Genomic DNA, 17,741 nt, shown 5'->3' with positions numbered 1-17,741 from the left:
CTTCTCCAAAGATTTGATAGGTAAATTATCCCTTATTTTCCTAATTTGTTTATAGTATCATCCTTTATGTCCAAATTATGTATCCATTTTAATTTTATTTTGGTATGGGACATGAGATGTAGGTCTATGCCAAGTTTTTGACATATTATTTTCCAGGTTTCCCAGCAATTCTTGTCAAATAGTGAATTCTTATTCCAGAAGCTGGAGTTTGGCAGTTTATCAAATATTAAATTTCTATAGGCCTTAGTAAGTACATTTTATGTATCTAATTATTCCACTGATCCACCACTCTGTTTCTTAGTCAATGCCAAATAGTTTTGATCACTGCTGCTTTATAAAATAGTTTTAGATTTGGTACTGCTAAGCCACCATCCTTTGTGGGTTTCGGGTTTTTTGTTGTTGTTGTTGTTTTTCCATTAATTCCCTTGATATTCTTGACCTTTTGTTCTTCCAGATGAATTTTGTTATTATTTTTTCTAGTTCTATAAAGTAATGTTTTGGAAGTTTAATTGGTATGGCACTAAACAAATAGGCCAATTTAGGCAAAATTTTTATTATTTGTACTTCCCTTTTAATCTTGCTTTTGTTACTTTTGTTTGTACAAAACTTTTTAAATTTAATTTAATCAAAGTTATCTATTTTGACTTTCATAATGTTCTCTAGTTCTTCTTTGGTCATAAAGTCCTACCTTCTCCAAAGATTTGATAGATAAATTATCCCTTGTTCTCATGAACAATTGATTTTTTTCCAATTGTTTAGATCTGACTTTATTTGCATGAGAAGTGTTTTGTAATTGTATTCATATAGTTCTTGGGTTTGTCTTAGCCAGGTAGACCTCCAAATATTTTATTTTGACTACAATAATTTTAAATAGAATTTCTTTATCTTTTGCTGATGGGCTTTGTCAGTAATATATAGAAATGCTGATTATTTATGTGATTTATGTTAGTTTCTTCTTCTATAAAATAGGATTACATTAGCATCTAACCCCCAGATTGTTTTGACAATCAAGTGAGAAAATATTTTTGAAGTACTTAACACAGTTTCTGGCACTATATATAAATGCTAACTATTATTATTATTATTGATACATTCTCATTTAATTCTCATTAAATATTAAGAATATATGTTTATTCTGATACTTCCATAAAAATAAGATTTTTACATCATTCTTATGTCTGCACACACTATTGAATTTTCCTTGACCTTCCTTATTTTCAGTTTTAATAGAGGCCACATTTCAGGCAGTATCAGCATTCCTTTCAACTCTGCATTCACTACAGAAGGAGAACTCTCCCAAAGCCCTTCTACTGCCATACTCCAGAATTTCAAAGGGAAAGTTATTGTCATTGTGGGAAATGTGGCAAAACATACAGCAGAGGTAAGTTGATCCCTAAACAACATATCCATATCTATGAATGTTCTTCTCTATCCACCATAGGCTTTGAGTAAGTAAGTTTACCAAGATTCACAAGTAAAGTAAAAGTTAAAAATCAGTTTTACTTAAACTTTTTTCCCTGGAAGGGAGAAAATAAAAAAAAAGGAAATGGCTTTTTTTTTTTTTTTTCAATATTCTGTATCAAGATTCGTTATTAGGTTTCTTTTCTGAATTCTCAAGGCAAGAATACAGTATTACTAAGAGAAGACTAAGCAGAAGTATTAGCTCAGTCATTATAAAAGAAGATGAACTTTGAAATAAGGAGGACAAAGGACTTGGGGAAGATTGAGTCCTTCTACCACAGACCTCTGACACCTTTTTATGAAGTAGCAATAATAATGACAGATTGAAGATGAAAGTTCTTGGAGTTTGGATTATTCTTTTTCTTATATTCAGAGCTTTTTCATAGAGAAGACTAGAATAAAATTAACTTTTCAGGAATGAGGACTTAATGAAATGAAGATGAGTTATTAACTCATGTCTTCATTCGAATTGCATAGTCCAGTGATGCAGACATTGTCAGAGGGGGTAATTTATGTCTGGAATTCTCCTGGTCAGAGGCCATTTCAAACAAACACATCTTAGAGGCACAGGCTGTTGAAAGCTTTGTCTCACATTCTCTAATTAGAATTAAGTGCACATTGGCCCCCATGATTAATCTTGACTGGCCATGTTGCAGAAATGCTGATATAGGTGTGCTGAGCAATACAGTCTAAATGACTTTTAGTGAGAAAGCCATCCACAGAGCTCATCCTCAGGAGAGGACAACATTAACCCAAGTGATTTGGGGTAGTCAGTGTCTCATATGGAGTAACTATCCAGCTTAATGTTGGATTGCATATAAATTAGAGGAAACGGAAGTAGTAACTTGGTTTTTGAAATCAACAAAATTGTGCAGTAGATAGAAATGGACCTGGGTAAGGAGGATTTGAGTTTAAATTTGACCTCAGACACTTATTAATTGTGTGATTCTGGGCAAGTAATTTAATTACTGACTGTTTCGGTTTACTCATCGGTAAAATGAGGAAGATAATAATAACATGGTACTCCCAATGTTGTCATGAAGATAAAATGTGATATTATTTGCAAAGAATTATATAAATGCTACCTATTATTATTTTACAAAAAAAATAAACATTTGTGCAAAAACTCTTCAAACCTACTTTCATTTCAATGAATATCAATGTATTTATTCTAAAGAGAGTGAATAGAAAGCTTCAAATTTCTAATAATTTATTTTTTGGGGGGGATCTAAATTTGGGAAAGAAAATATTTGAAAAGAAAAATCAATAAACATTAATTAAGCACTTGCTGTGTGCTGATTTCTGGAGATACAAAGAAAGGCAGAAAACAATTATTGCCTTAGAGAAGTTCAGAGTCTAATTTAAGAAATCACAAAATTCTTGTGACTTTTGATTTCTTAAATTGATAAGTTTTTTTTTTTCATAAAAGGTTATCCTAAATTTTAAGTACTTATAGTAACCTTTGTAAGTGTATCAAACTGGCAGATCATTCATGCAAATAAATGTCAACAAATTTAAAGATACTCATATAGAGCAGCTAGGTGACTCAGTAAATTAAACCCTGGCCTTAGAATCATAACCAACTTTAGACACTTACCTAATTGTGCTACCCTAGGCAAGTCACTTAACCCTGTTTGCCTCAAATTCCTCATATATAAAATCAGCTGAAGAAAGTAAAGCAAGTTCTACTTAAATCAAATTTACCAGATGTTTATGATATTTTCCAGATATAAACAGATTCTACAATAAAAGGAAAAATACATCTGTTTGAGCCAGTATTTTATCACTATTGTCAATGACATAGCAAACTACTACAAGCCAGATATTATTCTATGATCTAAAATACCATATACCATATACCATATAAACATAACTGTAATGTAGTTTTAGAAAGGTACCTGAAGTTGGAGTCAAAAGACTTCATTTGAATCACACCACCTGAACCATCAACAAATAATTTAATCTTGTCAGAAGCTCAAATTGACCACAAAATGGAGATAACAGATCATGAGGTATCATGGTTCAGGGGACAGGATACTGGACTCAGAAAACAGAAAGACATTGGTTCAAATCCTATCTCATATACTTATTATGTGATCTTTAGTAAATCAGTTAACTTCTCTGTGCCTCAGTTTCCTTATTTATAAAATGGGGAAAAGATAGACTCAGTGATTTCTCAGGTTCCTTCAAGACACAGATTTGTGTTCTTATGAACTTGCCTATCCAAGGACTGTTGTCATGGAAAAAGTTCTTTGTAAATCTTGTAGTGCTATACAGATTCAACTAAGAACAACTAAGAGCAGAAGGAAGCACTTAACTTGGAGTCTGGAAACCTGGGTCAGAGTTCCGTCTCTGTCTCTATTTCTGTGATACTAGAAAAGTCATGTAGCTTCCCAGCCTCAGTTTTCTCTTCTGTAAAATGAGAATTCCTTGCCTATAGAGTTTATTTCATTGGGTTATTGTGAGATGTCTGTATAGTATTTTGTAAATCCACAGTAGTTACCTGGACCTCGAATGCAAATCCAACTAGTTTACAGCCTTAAAGTATTATATCAGTTTTGGTTATTATAATTAATCATTACATTATAATAATCATATGATCTTTTATTTTAATTGTTATCAATTTAATTACCATTAACATTCAAAATTCCATTTGAGGAACATTTCTAAATGTCCTTTTCTAGAGCTATAGAAAACTTTAAAATATTTATTTATTTACATAGGCATCTGCATTATCTGTTTTTCCATACAGGTATTTTCTTCTTTAGGAGCAAGCATAGGGAAGCATTGCCTGGTTTAATTCAAATCAGCAGTTCAACTGAATTTTGTTGAGCATCTATTATTGAGCACTCTTCTAGGCAGAATTTAAGCTTAATAAATACTATTGGATAGCACAGGATGAGACAATGAAAAGAATAATGGCTATAGGATCAAAGGATCTTATTCAAATACTTCCTCTTACACTTAATATGAGTGATTTTGGGTAAGTCACTTAATTCTCTGGACCTCAGTTTCTTCATTTGTTAAAAAAAAAAAAAAAAAGGTTGGACCAGATGGCCTTCCATGTCAACAGTATTTATTAAGAACCCAGCGTTAACTTAAAAAGAAAATGAAAATACAAAGAAATGCAAAAAAATTTAAAAATTTAAATACACACACACACACACACACACACACACACACACACATATTCCCTGTTCTCAAAGAACTCTCTGCCTTAATGGGGGATGGGCAACATGCAAACAATTATGAGCAAAAAATATATAAACTAGAGAGTAGGAAAGAGTTCTTGCTAAAAGGGATATTTAAACTGAATTTTAAAGGAAGGTAGGAGGAAGACTTACATGGGGTAAAGTTAATAAAAATTCGGAGAGCCTCTAAGAGATAGTGGTGTTGTGTTGAAGGAGCATCACAGAGGCTAGTTTCAGCTGATCAAAGAAAACATGGTGGAGAGTAAGGTATAATAATATTAGGCAGGAAGGAACCAGGTTGTAAAGAGCTTTAAAAGCCAAACAGATGGCTTTACATTTGACAGGAAATACAGAATTACTAGAGTTTATTGGAGGGGAGATGAATGTGAGATAGGCTAAACCTGTGTGAAGGAAAGTTTACAGAGTTGAATTCAGCCTTCCAGGCCTCCACCTCCAATTTACTAAAGTATACCAGAAATTTTTCTGAGACATTACCTAAGGACCTTTTGAAAAAGTATAGTCTGTATTTCTTCTACAAGTGTATATCCTACCTAGCATTGGTTATTTAGGGTGCCTTGCTTTGAAGAAAGTCAAATAACAGTTCTTCTGAACTAAAATCAGTCTTTGGCAGATGAAAGACTACTAGTTTAAAACCTAGTCAAGTGCTATGAAAAGATGCTAAAGACATCATGACAAACTGGAATTTCAGAAATTTATGATGTTTTGCCAAGTCCAAATGGGCATGGGAATTTTTTTTTCTTAGTAAGACAGGGGACACTGATTTTAATTCTTCTGATTCTACCTTTTAGAAAGTTACTGGTTTGAAAAGTAGCAAGTGCAAGTCAAATGCAGCTTAGCCATTGAAATTTTACAAGTGGCAAAATGCCCCCTGGAAACTCTAGGAAAGAATAAATGAACCATTGGTTTAATGTGTACCTGCAAGAAATTATAGTTAAACAATTTACTATGAGAATTATGTAAGAGGCTGTCTTTTGTAATATAAATATGTGTGAAGAAATTGTTCTTAAATGACCAAATGCTTTGGAAGTTGGAATTTACAAAAACCAGAAGGAACAGTCAGCCAGCAAGCATTTATTAGGTACTTACTATGTGCTAGGTATTCTGTTAAGTGCTGGAGGATACTAAGAAAAGGCAACTAGAGGAATAACTACTTATTAATGGAAATGTCTATAATTAGAAATTATTTGGTATTATGCTAATTATACCTCTACTGACTAATCTGCATAATTTAAATTGATTTCCTGCAAGGCAAGGGACCATCTAGATTCAATTCTGGTCTCTGCCACAATGTATGACCCAAAGCAAATTATTTCATTTCAGGAAGGGAGAGAAGAAGGAAGGAAGAAGTAAAAAGAAGAAAGGAGGGAGGGGAAAAGAAGGAAGAGAGACAGATAAGCATTTATTAAACACATGCTATATGCCAGGCACTGTGCTGAGCATTTTGCAAATATCTTGTTTGAGAGCATCCAGCTTGCCTCTAATCAGCAAGTACCAATCTGCTTTGGTATAAGGAGCTCCTTGCATCAATAAAATCTAAATTTCAATTTAAAATTAATAAAATAATTTAAATTACTCAGTTAATTTAGGAAGAATACTACTACCTTTTCTCTGCATCTCCAGTCCATTTTCAGCTTTAGTTCGGTCTACCCAGGCTGGATACAGTGGTTTAGCTACACTCCAGTGACACATTGAGGAAACCCTTAAAATCTATAATTCCTCCTACAGACAATGCCTAGTTCCAAGCCAGAAAAAGGAAGAGCTAACTAGCAAAGACCCTAATGTAATGTGAAGCTCTCATAGAGAGTCTGCCCAATGTCAAGATTAAGTTGTACTAAATCCCACTCCCATCAGTAAACCCCTTAATTTCCTTAACCCTAAAGGTTGAAGGAAGCAGTGAGCTAATATTTAATCAAGCAAGCATTTCTGAATATGCCATGAACAAAATTATATTAGCATAAAAGAAAGTTGAGTTCAGAGCTGAATATCCCTAAGTATGCACAGTTTAATTCTTGAAATCATGGAATGTTAATTATTGCTCTCAGGGTGAACTAAATTTTGCTTTGCTCTTTGTTGCTGCAAGAGAAGTAGTGAAATTAAGTTGATGGGCCAAATAGATGTTAGATAGGGGAAAAGTGAGAAATTTAAAAAGGAGAATGAAAATCACTTCCAAGTATAATTCAGTGTACTACTTTAAAAATGAAAGAAATAGCATAATCTCCTGCTTGTATTAATACATAGATAGTCATCTGCCTCATACTCACATGGGAAATGACTTCTCAGGTTGCTAGACTGTAATCAGATTTCTTGGTTGGAAAGGGAAACATTTCAAAGGAAAACATGTACTCCTTGAAAAGGTGCAAGTTGAAAAAGTTATCAAAATGTGCATACCCTTTGACCCAGCAGTGCTACTACTGGGCTTATATCCCAAGGAAATACTAAAGAAGGGAAAGGAACCTATATGGGCCAAAATGTTTGTGACAGCTCTTTTCATAGTGGCTAGAAACTGGAAAATGAATGGATGTCCATCAACTGGAGAATGGTTGGGTAAATTGTGGTATATGAATGTTATGGAATATTATTGTTCTGTAAGAAATGACCAACAGGATGAATACAGAGAGGCTTGGAGAGACTTAAATCAACTGATGCTGAGTGAAATGACCAGAACTAGGAGATCATTATACACTTCAACAATGATACTGTATGAGGATGTATTCTGATGGAAGTGGATATCTTCAACATAGAGAAGAGCTAATCCAATTCCAGTTGATCAGTGATGGACAGAATCAGCTACATCCAGAGAAGGAACAGAATGCTCAGAATGATAAGGTTAGTGGCAGTGCAGAGAGTTGAGGTATGGGAATCCCCTTCTGGTCGGCACAGATCCTTTGTGAAAGAATTCATGAACCCGAAAAGTTTTAAATGGCAAAAAAGGAAGTTTGTTGTTGGATGAGAAGTCAGCTTTACTAGGAAGACTGACTTCTGAGTGGCAAAGTTCTATTAGGGAAATGGGGTTTAGCACTGAGAAGAGAATGTCTTCAGTGCGGCAGGAATCCTGACAGGCAGCTATACCAAGGGAGGAGGCATAGTCCTGCTTGGATATTCTGCAAAGAAATAGGTTTAAAATTGCCCTTTAATAGGAAATCTGAGGCTCAGGTTTCAAATGGAAAAGAAAGCCAAAGTCCCCAGGTAGACCTGGGGATGCTTATCAATATCAGGCCCAGATCTTCAATTGAATGGAAATCACTTTGAGGGCTTCCTGATGAAGATCCAGCTACCAATGGGGCGAGAGGAGGGGGGATTTGCCTCAGAAAATATCCAGTCAAATTTGCTACTTAACTTGTCTGGGGGAGATATGCTTTCCAGGAGGGCCTGAGACTCCAATCTCCCTCCCTTACAGATCAAAGGGTACACAATTTCAGAGTGTTAATTTTACAGAGTTCACCCACATCAAGAATATATCAGCTCTTGTATGTTTATCAGATTTGCTTAATAAAAATACCACTTTTGCCTCTTTTTCCTTTGTTTTAATTAGATCTCCAGGAGTTCAAAAGAAAGCTAGCTCATTTCCTAACCATATTGTCCAGTCCTGGTTGTTTTAAAAAGAAGCTCACCATTTCTCTGTATTTTACTTTTAAAGACAAAAAAAAAAAAAAAAAAAAAAGTCAGTATATTTATTTTCAGACACATAGTCTATGCTGCCCTTGGCCCATTCTTAACCTCATTACAAGCTCTCAGATTTCACAGATCTACAAAAAGCCTCACAGTGACTCTTCTAATGTCATCTTATCATTTCCCAGAAGTAAATTAAAACTGTTAGCGTAAATGATGACTTACCATTGAAACATGCATAGTGGACTATCTATAATTAGCTCCTCAGTTCTTTTTTTACTATTGAGAAAAATATATATGGCTGGAGACAACTCTGAGAATAGTGACGAACTTCAGCCTGGAGGAACTAGCCAATAAACTGTGGGTCAGAACAAAATGAATCCTTCCTCCAATTTTTTCATAACTATAATGAAGCCTTTGTAGCATATAATAAACTCTACATCATTATGTGGGCCTCTGGGGCTCACAAAAACTCCAAAAATTATTGTTTATTCTTTACCTAGATAATGTTAGGGTAACTGGACCATGAAGATTTAATCCTTACCAGAATATATCATTCAAAATGTTATCTCTGAAAGAGATGGAAAGAATCTTTGCTTTCACACAATCATGTCAACCCTTTGAGACAGTTTCTAGTTTTGCTCATCCTTTTAAAATGTCATATCCTTGGCACAAAATCAATTCATTTCTTTTCTCATTAAAGAGCTGTCTTGGGTGTGTGTGATGGCCCGCTGTAGTAAGGTGCATTCAGTGCTGTTGCTACCTATCCTTGTCTTAACTCACTTGTGATTATACCCATGGAAAATTCTTTTGTCTGACATTGGAAACTGGATCCAAACTTGAGTTGTGAAGTAGATAATTATAGGGACATATTTGAGAAATCAGTCAAATTTGAAATTTACCACCTTTTTTGGTTTATTATATTAAATGCAGGGAAATTAAAAAATAAATAAGGTGTATTATTGCCATTAACTTTAATAAGATAAGTTCCCATTGTGAGAAGCAAGTTCAAGATCTACCTTTGAGACAACTGTATGACTCTGACCCAGTCACATAATCTCTCTGTCAGAGGTAGCACCCTAAAACTGTAAATTTTAGGGTAGATCCCTATCTGCATTAGCAAAAGGTCACTAAATAAATTCAGTCATAGATTCAGTATTAAAAAAAACTCTTCCTGTATTTCTTTATTGTATTGAATATAAAATATAACATAGATCTGGGTTGGGTTTTTTGTTTTGTTTTGAAGTTTAGTTTTCTCTGTGATAAATTTATATATTTCCCTTCTGTCTTCCTTGGCTCCTAATTTCACCTTATTGTAAGGCATGTAATGATCACTTGTGCTTTGCTGTGCCTTGATGCATTTCATTTACTTCAGTGCATTTCATTTGCCTCAGGGAAAAAAAAAAAAAAAGGTTTATCTCCTTCCTCTCCATACAACCTAATCTCCCTCTTATTCTCTTCCTTTTCACTTCCTTAGTGAAAAAAAGCCTTAGGCTTTTTCTCTCTTTGTTCTCCAAGTCTTATTCTCATTAACCTGCTGGGGTACAATTTTGTGATCCAGGCAGAAAAAAAAAAAAAAAATTGAGCCTCTTCCACTTCTTTGGAAATTTCAGAATGATTGGGTGCATTTGTTGTCCCTGGGACAAACCTCTCTGGCTCCAGATAGTATCTCCCCAGCTCTTCAGATTAATAGAACACTTTCAAGGTACTTTATATGAGATCTTTTACCTGTCTAAGATTCTTGGAATCCTCAGTAGCTATTTTTTTAAGTACTTAGCTAAAGAATGAAATATCTTTCACCTTTATCAGTCAAGTATGCAAGGAATTCCTCTTCATCTTGATAGACTTGTTAAGCATTTGCTGTGGTTAAACTTTTAACTTTCCTTCTAACTTTTTCCTTTCTTTTCAACAAATAATGTTCCCTGGGTTGACCTCAGACCACTTCAGTATTTTTGGAACTTGGACTCAGTGATTCTCGCCACAGAATTATGGGTAAAAATTCAAACTCTTCCAATATAATTTAAAATCTAACTAATGAGGGAAAATAACTTAGTATGGTAAAACAGGTAAGTATCCATGCATAATTAGGGGGCTTTTAGGTTGTCAGAAGTGTTATAAAATTAAAAGCAAACTATTTGCCTAGTTTTACAGTATGGATGTTCTACAACTCCTAATTTGAGTTTTAACATCAGATTTCTGGGTTTGTATTACATATATAATGTTGCAGTGACAAAGCAGCCCAAAATTCTTTTTTAAAAAATCTCCAAATTTTCAGCAAAAGCTGCTGAGTCACTTTTTTTCAAACGTTATGGTCTCTGGCCCTATATTTATGACACAAAACAGGATAAAAGTTATCCTGTCTCAATATGTATTATTTCACATACCCACCTTGCCCTCCACAATCCACCATTTAATTATTCTTTACCACAGGAATGTCTGTAGATGAATAAGAAACTAACCATCCATGCCCTCTCACTCAACCTGAAGAGAGCTGGAGCTTGACTTCAATCTATCACCATTCTAACTGACTTTTGTTAGTTACATCTTTAATACATTCTTTGCAGACTATCATCCACGTGATGTAATATGAACAATGTTCACAGGCACAGTTGGAGTTTATTCCTCCAAGAGGGCAAGTATAAACAAAGATTGATAAATTATCTTTGGAGGTTTTCTGTTCCTAGGTTCCTCAGACTAACTGGAAATATACCATGAGGTTCATTATGGCTCCTGATACATGATGGTACTTAGTTGGTGGAGATCTGACCTGCAGTATGCACTCACAAAAGGCTTGTCTTTTGATGTAGTGTTCTGCAACATGTTCTTTATTAAAATATGAAGTATTTTCTGGATAACTTTTTCACATTGTAAAATGAAATCTGCAGTTAAGTCTTCACCAAATTTAGGGTTTCTTTGTGCTTATTTAATGTAAAAGATTTCCACAGTAGTGGGGAGACCTAATTTGAAAGTACAGGCCAGATAATAATAATAGCTAAAATAAGTACATTATTATTAATACAGTGCTAAGGCACTGTGCTAAACACTTTACAGTTATTATCCCATTTGATTTTCACAACAATTCTGAAAAGTTAGTGCTGCTATCATCCCAATTTTGCAGGTAAATCTATCAGAAGAAACTACTTTCAATTTAAATCAATAAGAATTTTTTAAATACCATCATGTATCAGGCACTGTGTTAAGCACAGAAAGGCAAAAAAATAGTCTGCTCTCAAAGAGCTCACAGTGTTCCTGAGACTGTGGGGGAAAACAACATGCAAACAGCTATGTGAAAGACATATGCAGGATAAATAATCACAAGAGAAAATTCAAGTTAAGGAGGACTAGGAAAGGCATATTGTAGAAGAAAGTGTTTTTAGTTGGGACTTTTAGCAATCCATGAGGTAGAGATGAGGAGGGAGAGAACTCCAGACATTGAAGGGGCAGCCAGTGAAAAGGAATGGAGTCAGCAGGTCTCAGAGTGTGCTGTGTGAAGAAGAGCAAAGAGGTTACTGTCACTTGAGGTTTCTCTTCCCTAAAATATCATGGAGAAACTTCCAAAAATGTGTAACAATGCATTAGTATTCGAATAACACACATTTTTTGAAGAAGAATTGTGAACTCAACCATTCTAGAGAAAACAAATTGGGAACTATGCCCAAACAGCAGTCAAACTCTGCATATCCTTTGATTCAGTAAAGCCACTACTGAGTACAGATCCCAGAAAAAAATGTAAGAAAGGGAAAAGGACCCACATGTACAAAGAGTTTATAGCAGCTCTGTTGATGGTTGCAAAGAATTGGAGATTAAAGAGATGCCTGCCAATTGAGGAATGTATAAACAAGCTGTGGAATATGAATATAATGGAATACTTTTATTTTGTAAGAAATAGGTAGGCAGATTTCTGAAAAACCTGGAAATACTTACGTGAATACTTACATGCTGAGTGAAGTAAGCAGAAGAAAAACATTGTACACAGTAATAGCAACATTGTATTGTGATCAATTTTAATACACTTAGCTTTTCTCAGCAATACAATGATCTAAGACAATTCCAAAAGACTCATGATTGAAAATACTATCCACATCCAGAGGAAGAACTACAAATCTAAATGCAGTTCAAAGCATATCATTTTCACTTTTCTTTCTTATGATTTTTCCCTTTTGTTCTGACTCTTCTTTCAGAGTCAGACTAATGTGGAAATATGTTTAATATGATTGTACATGTGTGACCTGTATCAGATTTCTTGCCATCTTAGGGAAGAGAAAGGAAGAAAAAATAGAAATCAAAATCTTATAAAAGTAAATGTTGAAAACTAAAAAATAATTTTGAAGAGAATGTTTAAAAAATATATTTTAACAAAATTAAAATTCAATACCAAGAGAAATGCAAGAGTTTTACCAACTAGAAAGGCTTTTGAGTATGGGCTTGGCTTTGGACTGTGTATCTGTCATCAGAGAAACAGTCTGTCTTAGCTTAAAAAGGCCCTTTATCAAGAAATCAGAGGATTATAGATCTGAAACTGGTAGAGAGCTGATCTCAGCATCCAATGATGTCAACAGGCATTTGTTAATAGCTTCCAATAGTAGTGTCAGAAGTGAGATTCAAACCAAGGACCTCCAACTCCAAAGCCAGTGCTCTAATCACTGTGTCAAATTGCTTCCACTTTACCACAAGCTGAAGGGTTATTTTGATCCCAGCAGGCCATTAAACTAAATAAACCATGGAGAGATTATGATCTGCATCTCTGAAGAGAGTACACCAGTGAAACCATAGATCTCTTAGGTATTGAAGGAAGAATAAAAGCATCTCACACCACAACAGTCTCAAACCATTTAGAACAAACCTGCTTTAATTTTAGGAGCTACAAAATTTTACTATCATTTGCTGTATTTTGAACTTCATACCTGATTCAAAAGTAGAGGGCTGACTGCTCTTAAGTAATAAATTCTTCCAAATTCTTTCCTACTGAATAGCCCAGGATGGGTAAATAATTTGCCCAAGTTTCTATAGGACATGTGTGTCACAGATAGAATCCAAGTTCTTGAACTCTAAATCCATTGCTCTCTCTAGATCACAGTTTATCTGTGCTTTTCTAATCCAGTAGAATTCTTATCCTAATAAAAGCCTCAGAGAGAGTCCATCTAACAGTTTAGTGATCTTCCTCTAGACCACTAGACATTACCTGAGTAAAAATGATGCACATAGATTACCAATCAACACTTATCCTGCCACCTCAGAACATAACTGGTCTTCCTTCTTTTCCAGTCACATATATATTTGTGCAATTTATGAACAGATTATTAAAAAAATTTTACTGAAAATGCATAATAGCTTACCATCTTTCTTCACTGATAATTCATGCCATTAATTTTTCAGATACTGTGATAGTCCATGATTTACTGCCTTCTAGGACTAATATAGGAAAGAAGTGACAAGGGCCTAAATCAAGATTGTGGCTTTGTGAATAAGAGAAAAGATCTGATTTAATTTTAAGAGAGCAGAAGTACCAAGATTTACTGATTAGATAAATGTAGTGAGGGAGATTGAGACAGCTAGACGGCTCATTAGATAGAGCATTTATAATTTATATTAAATTTAAGATGTTTCTGATTCCTTCAATGTAAAATGTCTTGTAGGATATTAGTAATTCAGAATTGAGTCTCAGAGGAGAGACTCAGTAGGATGTAAGCATCTCAGGGGCTAGGACCATGTTTTTGCCTTTCTTTGTATCCCTTCTATTTGGCAGAGTGTGTGGCATGTGGTAAGTGCTAAAATAAAAGCATATTGACTTAGTAACTGATTGAGGATTGGGCTGGATAGAAATCTGAATGTTCTCTGCATAGGGATTTTAATTACAAATGCAGAACTTATAGGGTGAGTAAGAGAAGGTATAAAAAGAAAAGATAAAAAAATCTGAGAAAAGACCCTTGGAAAATTCTCACATTTGGGATATGGATATGGATATGAATAATGAACCAGAAAAGGAAATTGAGTAACAGTTAGACAAAGTAGGAGGAAAACCAGAAGAGAAAAGTATCAAGATCAAAGAAGAGAACATCCAAGATAAGAGAATAGTCAGTGTTGTCAAGTGAAGAATATGGATCAAGAAAGATGAGAGGAGAAAAGACAAGACTGGGATACTGTAGTTTCAGTTGAGTGATGACATCAGAACTATATTACAAAGAGTTCAGGAGAGAGTTAAGAGAAGTGTAGGCAGTAAGTATAGTCAACTTTTTTCTAAAAAAGAGAGGAGCAGTTTAAGGGTCCAGTTAGGGTTTTTAAGGACAGACAAATCCAAAGTCAGGAGAAAAAGAACAAATAAGGAAACATTGAAATGGCTACGGGGAGAAAGGAAAGGTACTGCAGGTTGACTGAGTTCACTATATGCTAGAGGGGACAGGAAGGATGGGATCAAGGGCAAGTGTAGGGGGATTGGCCTTGGCAAGGAAGAGGGAATCTTCCTGTCCAACACTAAGAGAAATGAGTAAAGAATAGAAGAGAATGACCAGAGTTTTATAAGATGAAAAGAATGAGAAAAGAGAGAGTTGACACTGGGTGTCCTCAGTTTTCTCAATAAAGTAAAAACCTAGATCTTTAACTGAGACAGACAAAGGAGAGGTGTGATGAGCTTGAGGAAAGAATTATTACTTCCATCTATAGGGAACTGCATATTCTCTATCCTGGAATGTAGAGCTGTTATGGAACCTTCTTTCAGGCTTGCAGAGCTAACTATTCAGTGTGAGCATTTAAACCTCAGAAATTGTCAGTGCTACAAATTTATTGTTTTGTTGATTGCCTGGACTTTAGAAAGTGTTAATTTGCAAGTTAAACCATAAGGGTGAAAGTATATTTTTTTTTCTATAGCCCAGCTATTAAACATTAATTGCATACCCCCTTTCTTGCTCTGCAAATAATAATTGTAAAAATAACAAATTTTAAATTTACATAGCAATTACTATGTGCCAGGCACTTTGCTTTACAATTATTATTTCATTTCATCCTCAACAACCCTGGAGATAAGTACTATTTTTTTAATAGCTTTTATTTACAAGATATATGCATGGGTAATTTTTCAGCACTGACCCTTGCAAAACCTTCTGTTCCAACTTTTGCTCTCCTTTCCTCCACCCCCTCCTCAAGATGGCAGGTAGACCAATACATGTTAAATATGTTAAAGTATATGTTAAATACTCTCTCTCTCTCTCTCTCTCTCTCTCTCTCTCTCTCTCTCTCTCTCTCTATATATATATATATATATATATATATATATATATATATATACACACACATACATATCCATACAGTTATTTTGCTGCACAAGAAAAATCGGACTTAGAAATAAAGGTAAAATTAACCTGAGAAGGAAATCAAAAATACAAGCAGACAAAAGCAGAGGGAGTGGAAATGCTATGTTGTGGTTCACACTCATTTTCCAGAGTTCTTTCACTGGGTGTAGTTTCATTGTTGAACAAATGGAACTGATTTGGTTCATCTCATTGTTAAAAAAGAGACATGTTCCTCAGAATTGATCATTATATAGTACTGTTGTTGAAGTATATAATGATCCTGCTGGTCCTGCTCATTTCACTCAGCATCAGTTGATGTAAGTCTCTCCAGGCCTTTCTGAAATCATCCTGCTGATCATTTCTTACATAACAATATATATTCCATTAACATTCATATACTACAATTTATTCAGCCATTCTCCAATTGATGGGCATTCTTTCAATTTCCAGTTTCTAGCCACTAAAAAAAGGGCTGCACAAACATTTTTGCACATACAGGTCCCTTTCCATTCTTTAAAATCTCTTTGGGATATAAACCCAGTAGTAACACTGCTGGATCAAAGAGTATGCACAGTTTGATAAGTTTTTGGGGATAGTTCCAAATTGCTCTCCAGATTGGCTGTATGCATTCACAATTCCATCGACAATGTATCAGTGTCCCAGTTTTCCCACATCCCCTCCAACATTTAGCATTATCTTTTCCTGTCATCCTAGCCAATCTGAGCAATGTGTAGTGGTATCTCAGAGTTGTCTTAATTTGCATTTTTCTGATAAATAATGACTTGGAACATCTTTGCATATGGCTAGAAATCGTTTCAATTTCTTCATCTAAAAATCATCTGTTCATATCCTTTGACCATTTATCAATAGGAAAATGGCTTGATTTTCTATAAATTTGAGTCAATTCTCTATATATTTTGGAAATGAGGCCTTTATCAGAACCTTTGACTGTAAAAATGTTTTCTCAGTTTATTGCTTCCCTTCTAATCTTATCTGCATTAGTTTTGTTTGTACAAAAGCCTTTTAATTTGATGTAATCAAAATTTTCTATTTTGTGATCAGTAATGATCTCTAATTCTTCTTTGGTCACAAATTCCTTCCTCCTCTACAGGTCTGAAGAGGTAAACTATCCTATGTTCTTCTTTGTTTTTAATCTCATTCTTTATGCCTAGATCATGAACCTTATCTTGGTGTATGATGTTGCATGAGTCAATGCCTAGTTTTTGCCATACTAATTTCTAATTTTCCCAGCAGTTTTTGTCAAATAGTGAATTCTTATCCCAAAAGCTGGCATCTTTGGGTTTGCCAAACACTAGATTATTAAAGTTATTGTCCTGTGAGCCTAATCACTGATCTAGTCTATTTCTTAGCCAGTACCAAATGGTTTTGATGACTGCTGCTTCATAATATAGTTTTAGATCTGGTGTAGTTAGGCCGCCTTCATTTGGGTTTTTTTTTTTTTTTCATTAGTTCCCTTGAAAGTCTTGACCTTTTGTCCTTCCAGATGAATTTTTTTGTTATTTTTTTCTAGGTCATTAAAATAGTTTCTTGGGAGTCTGATTGGTTATAGCACTAAATAAATAAATAAAAACTTCTTTCTTATTTGTTTTGTGATTTGATTTATCTAGTTCTGAGAGGGCAAGGTTGAGATCTCCCACTATTATAGTTTTGCTGTCTATTTCTTCTTGCAACTCTCTTAAATTCTCCATTAAGAATTTAGATGCTATGACATGTGGGTGCATATATGTTTAATACTGAGATTGCTTCATTGTTTATAGCAAGATATAGTTTCCTTCCTTATTTCTTTTAATTAGATCAATTTTTGCTTTTGCTTGATCTGTGATAAAGATGGTTACCCCTCCTTTTTTTTTTTTTTACTTCACCTGAAGCATAATAGATTCTGCTCCAGTCTTTTACCTTTACTCTGTATTTATTGCCCTGCTTTATTTATTTTTTTTTGCAATCCTATACATATTTAATGTGTTACCGTATAACCTAGATACAATATATGTGTGTAAAACCAAATTTCCTGTTACACGGTAAGAATTGGATTCCGAAGGTATAAGTAACTTGTGTAGAAAGACAATAGTGCAAACAGTTTACATTCAATTCCCAGTGTTCCTTCTCTGGGTGTAGCTGTTTCTGTCCATCATTGATCAATTAGAACTGAATT

The 17,741-nt window shown here is 34.4% G+C and overlaps 1 protein-coding gene across 5 annotated transcripts in view; it reads left to right on the top strand.

Moving 5' to 3' along the window:
• TBCK (TBC1 domain containing kinase) overlaps positions 1–17,741 on the top strand; it is a 312,198-nt gene that overhangs the window by 274,986 nt on the left and 19,471 nt on the right. For all 5 annotated transcript variants that reach the window (XM_074272835.1, XM_074272833.1, XM_074272837.1 and 2 more), the window contains one exon: positions 1,222–1,381. In XM_074272835.1, the coding sequence (XP_074128936.1) occupies positions 1,222–1,381 (160 nt within the window). The remainder of the gene's footprint in view (positions 1–1,221; positions 1,382–17,741) is intronic.

This window comes from Sminthopsis crassicaudata, chromosome 6, assembly GCF_048593235.1.
Source record: "Sminthopsis crassicaudata isolate SCR6 chromosome 6, ASM4859323v1, whole genome shotgun sequence".
NCBI classification, from domain to species: Eukaryota; Metazoa; Chordata; class Mammalia; order Dasyuromorphia; family Dasyuridae; genus Sminthopsis; species Sminthopsis crassicaudata.
The sequence above is the reverse complement of the archived record's forward strand: the minus strand, read 5'-3'. Positions and strand labels throughout refer to the sequence as shown.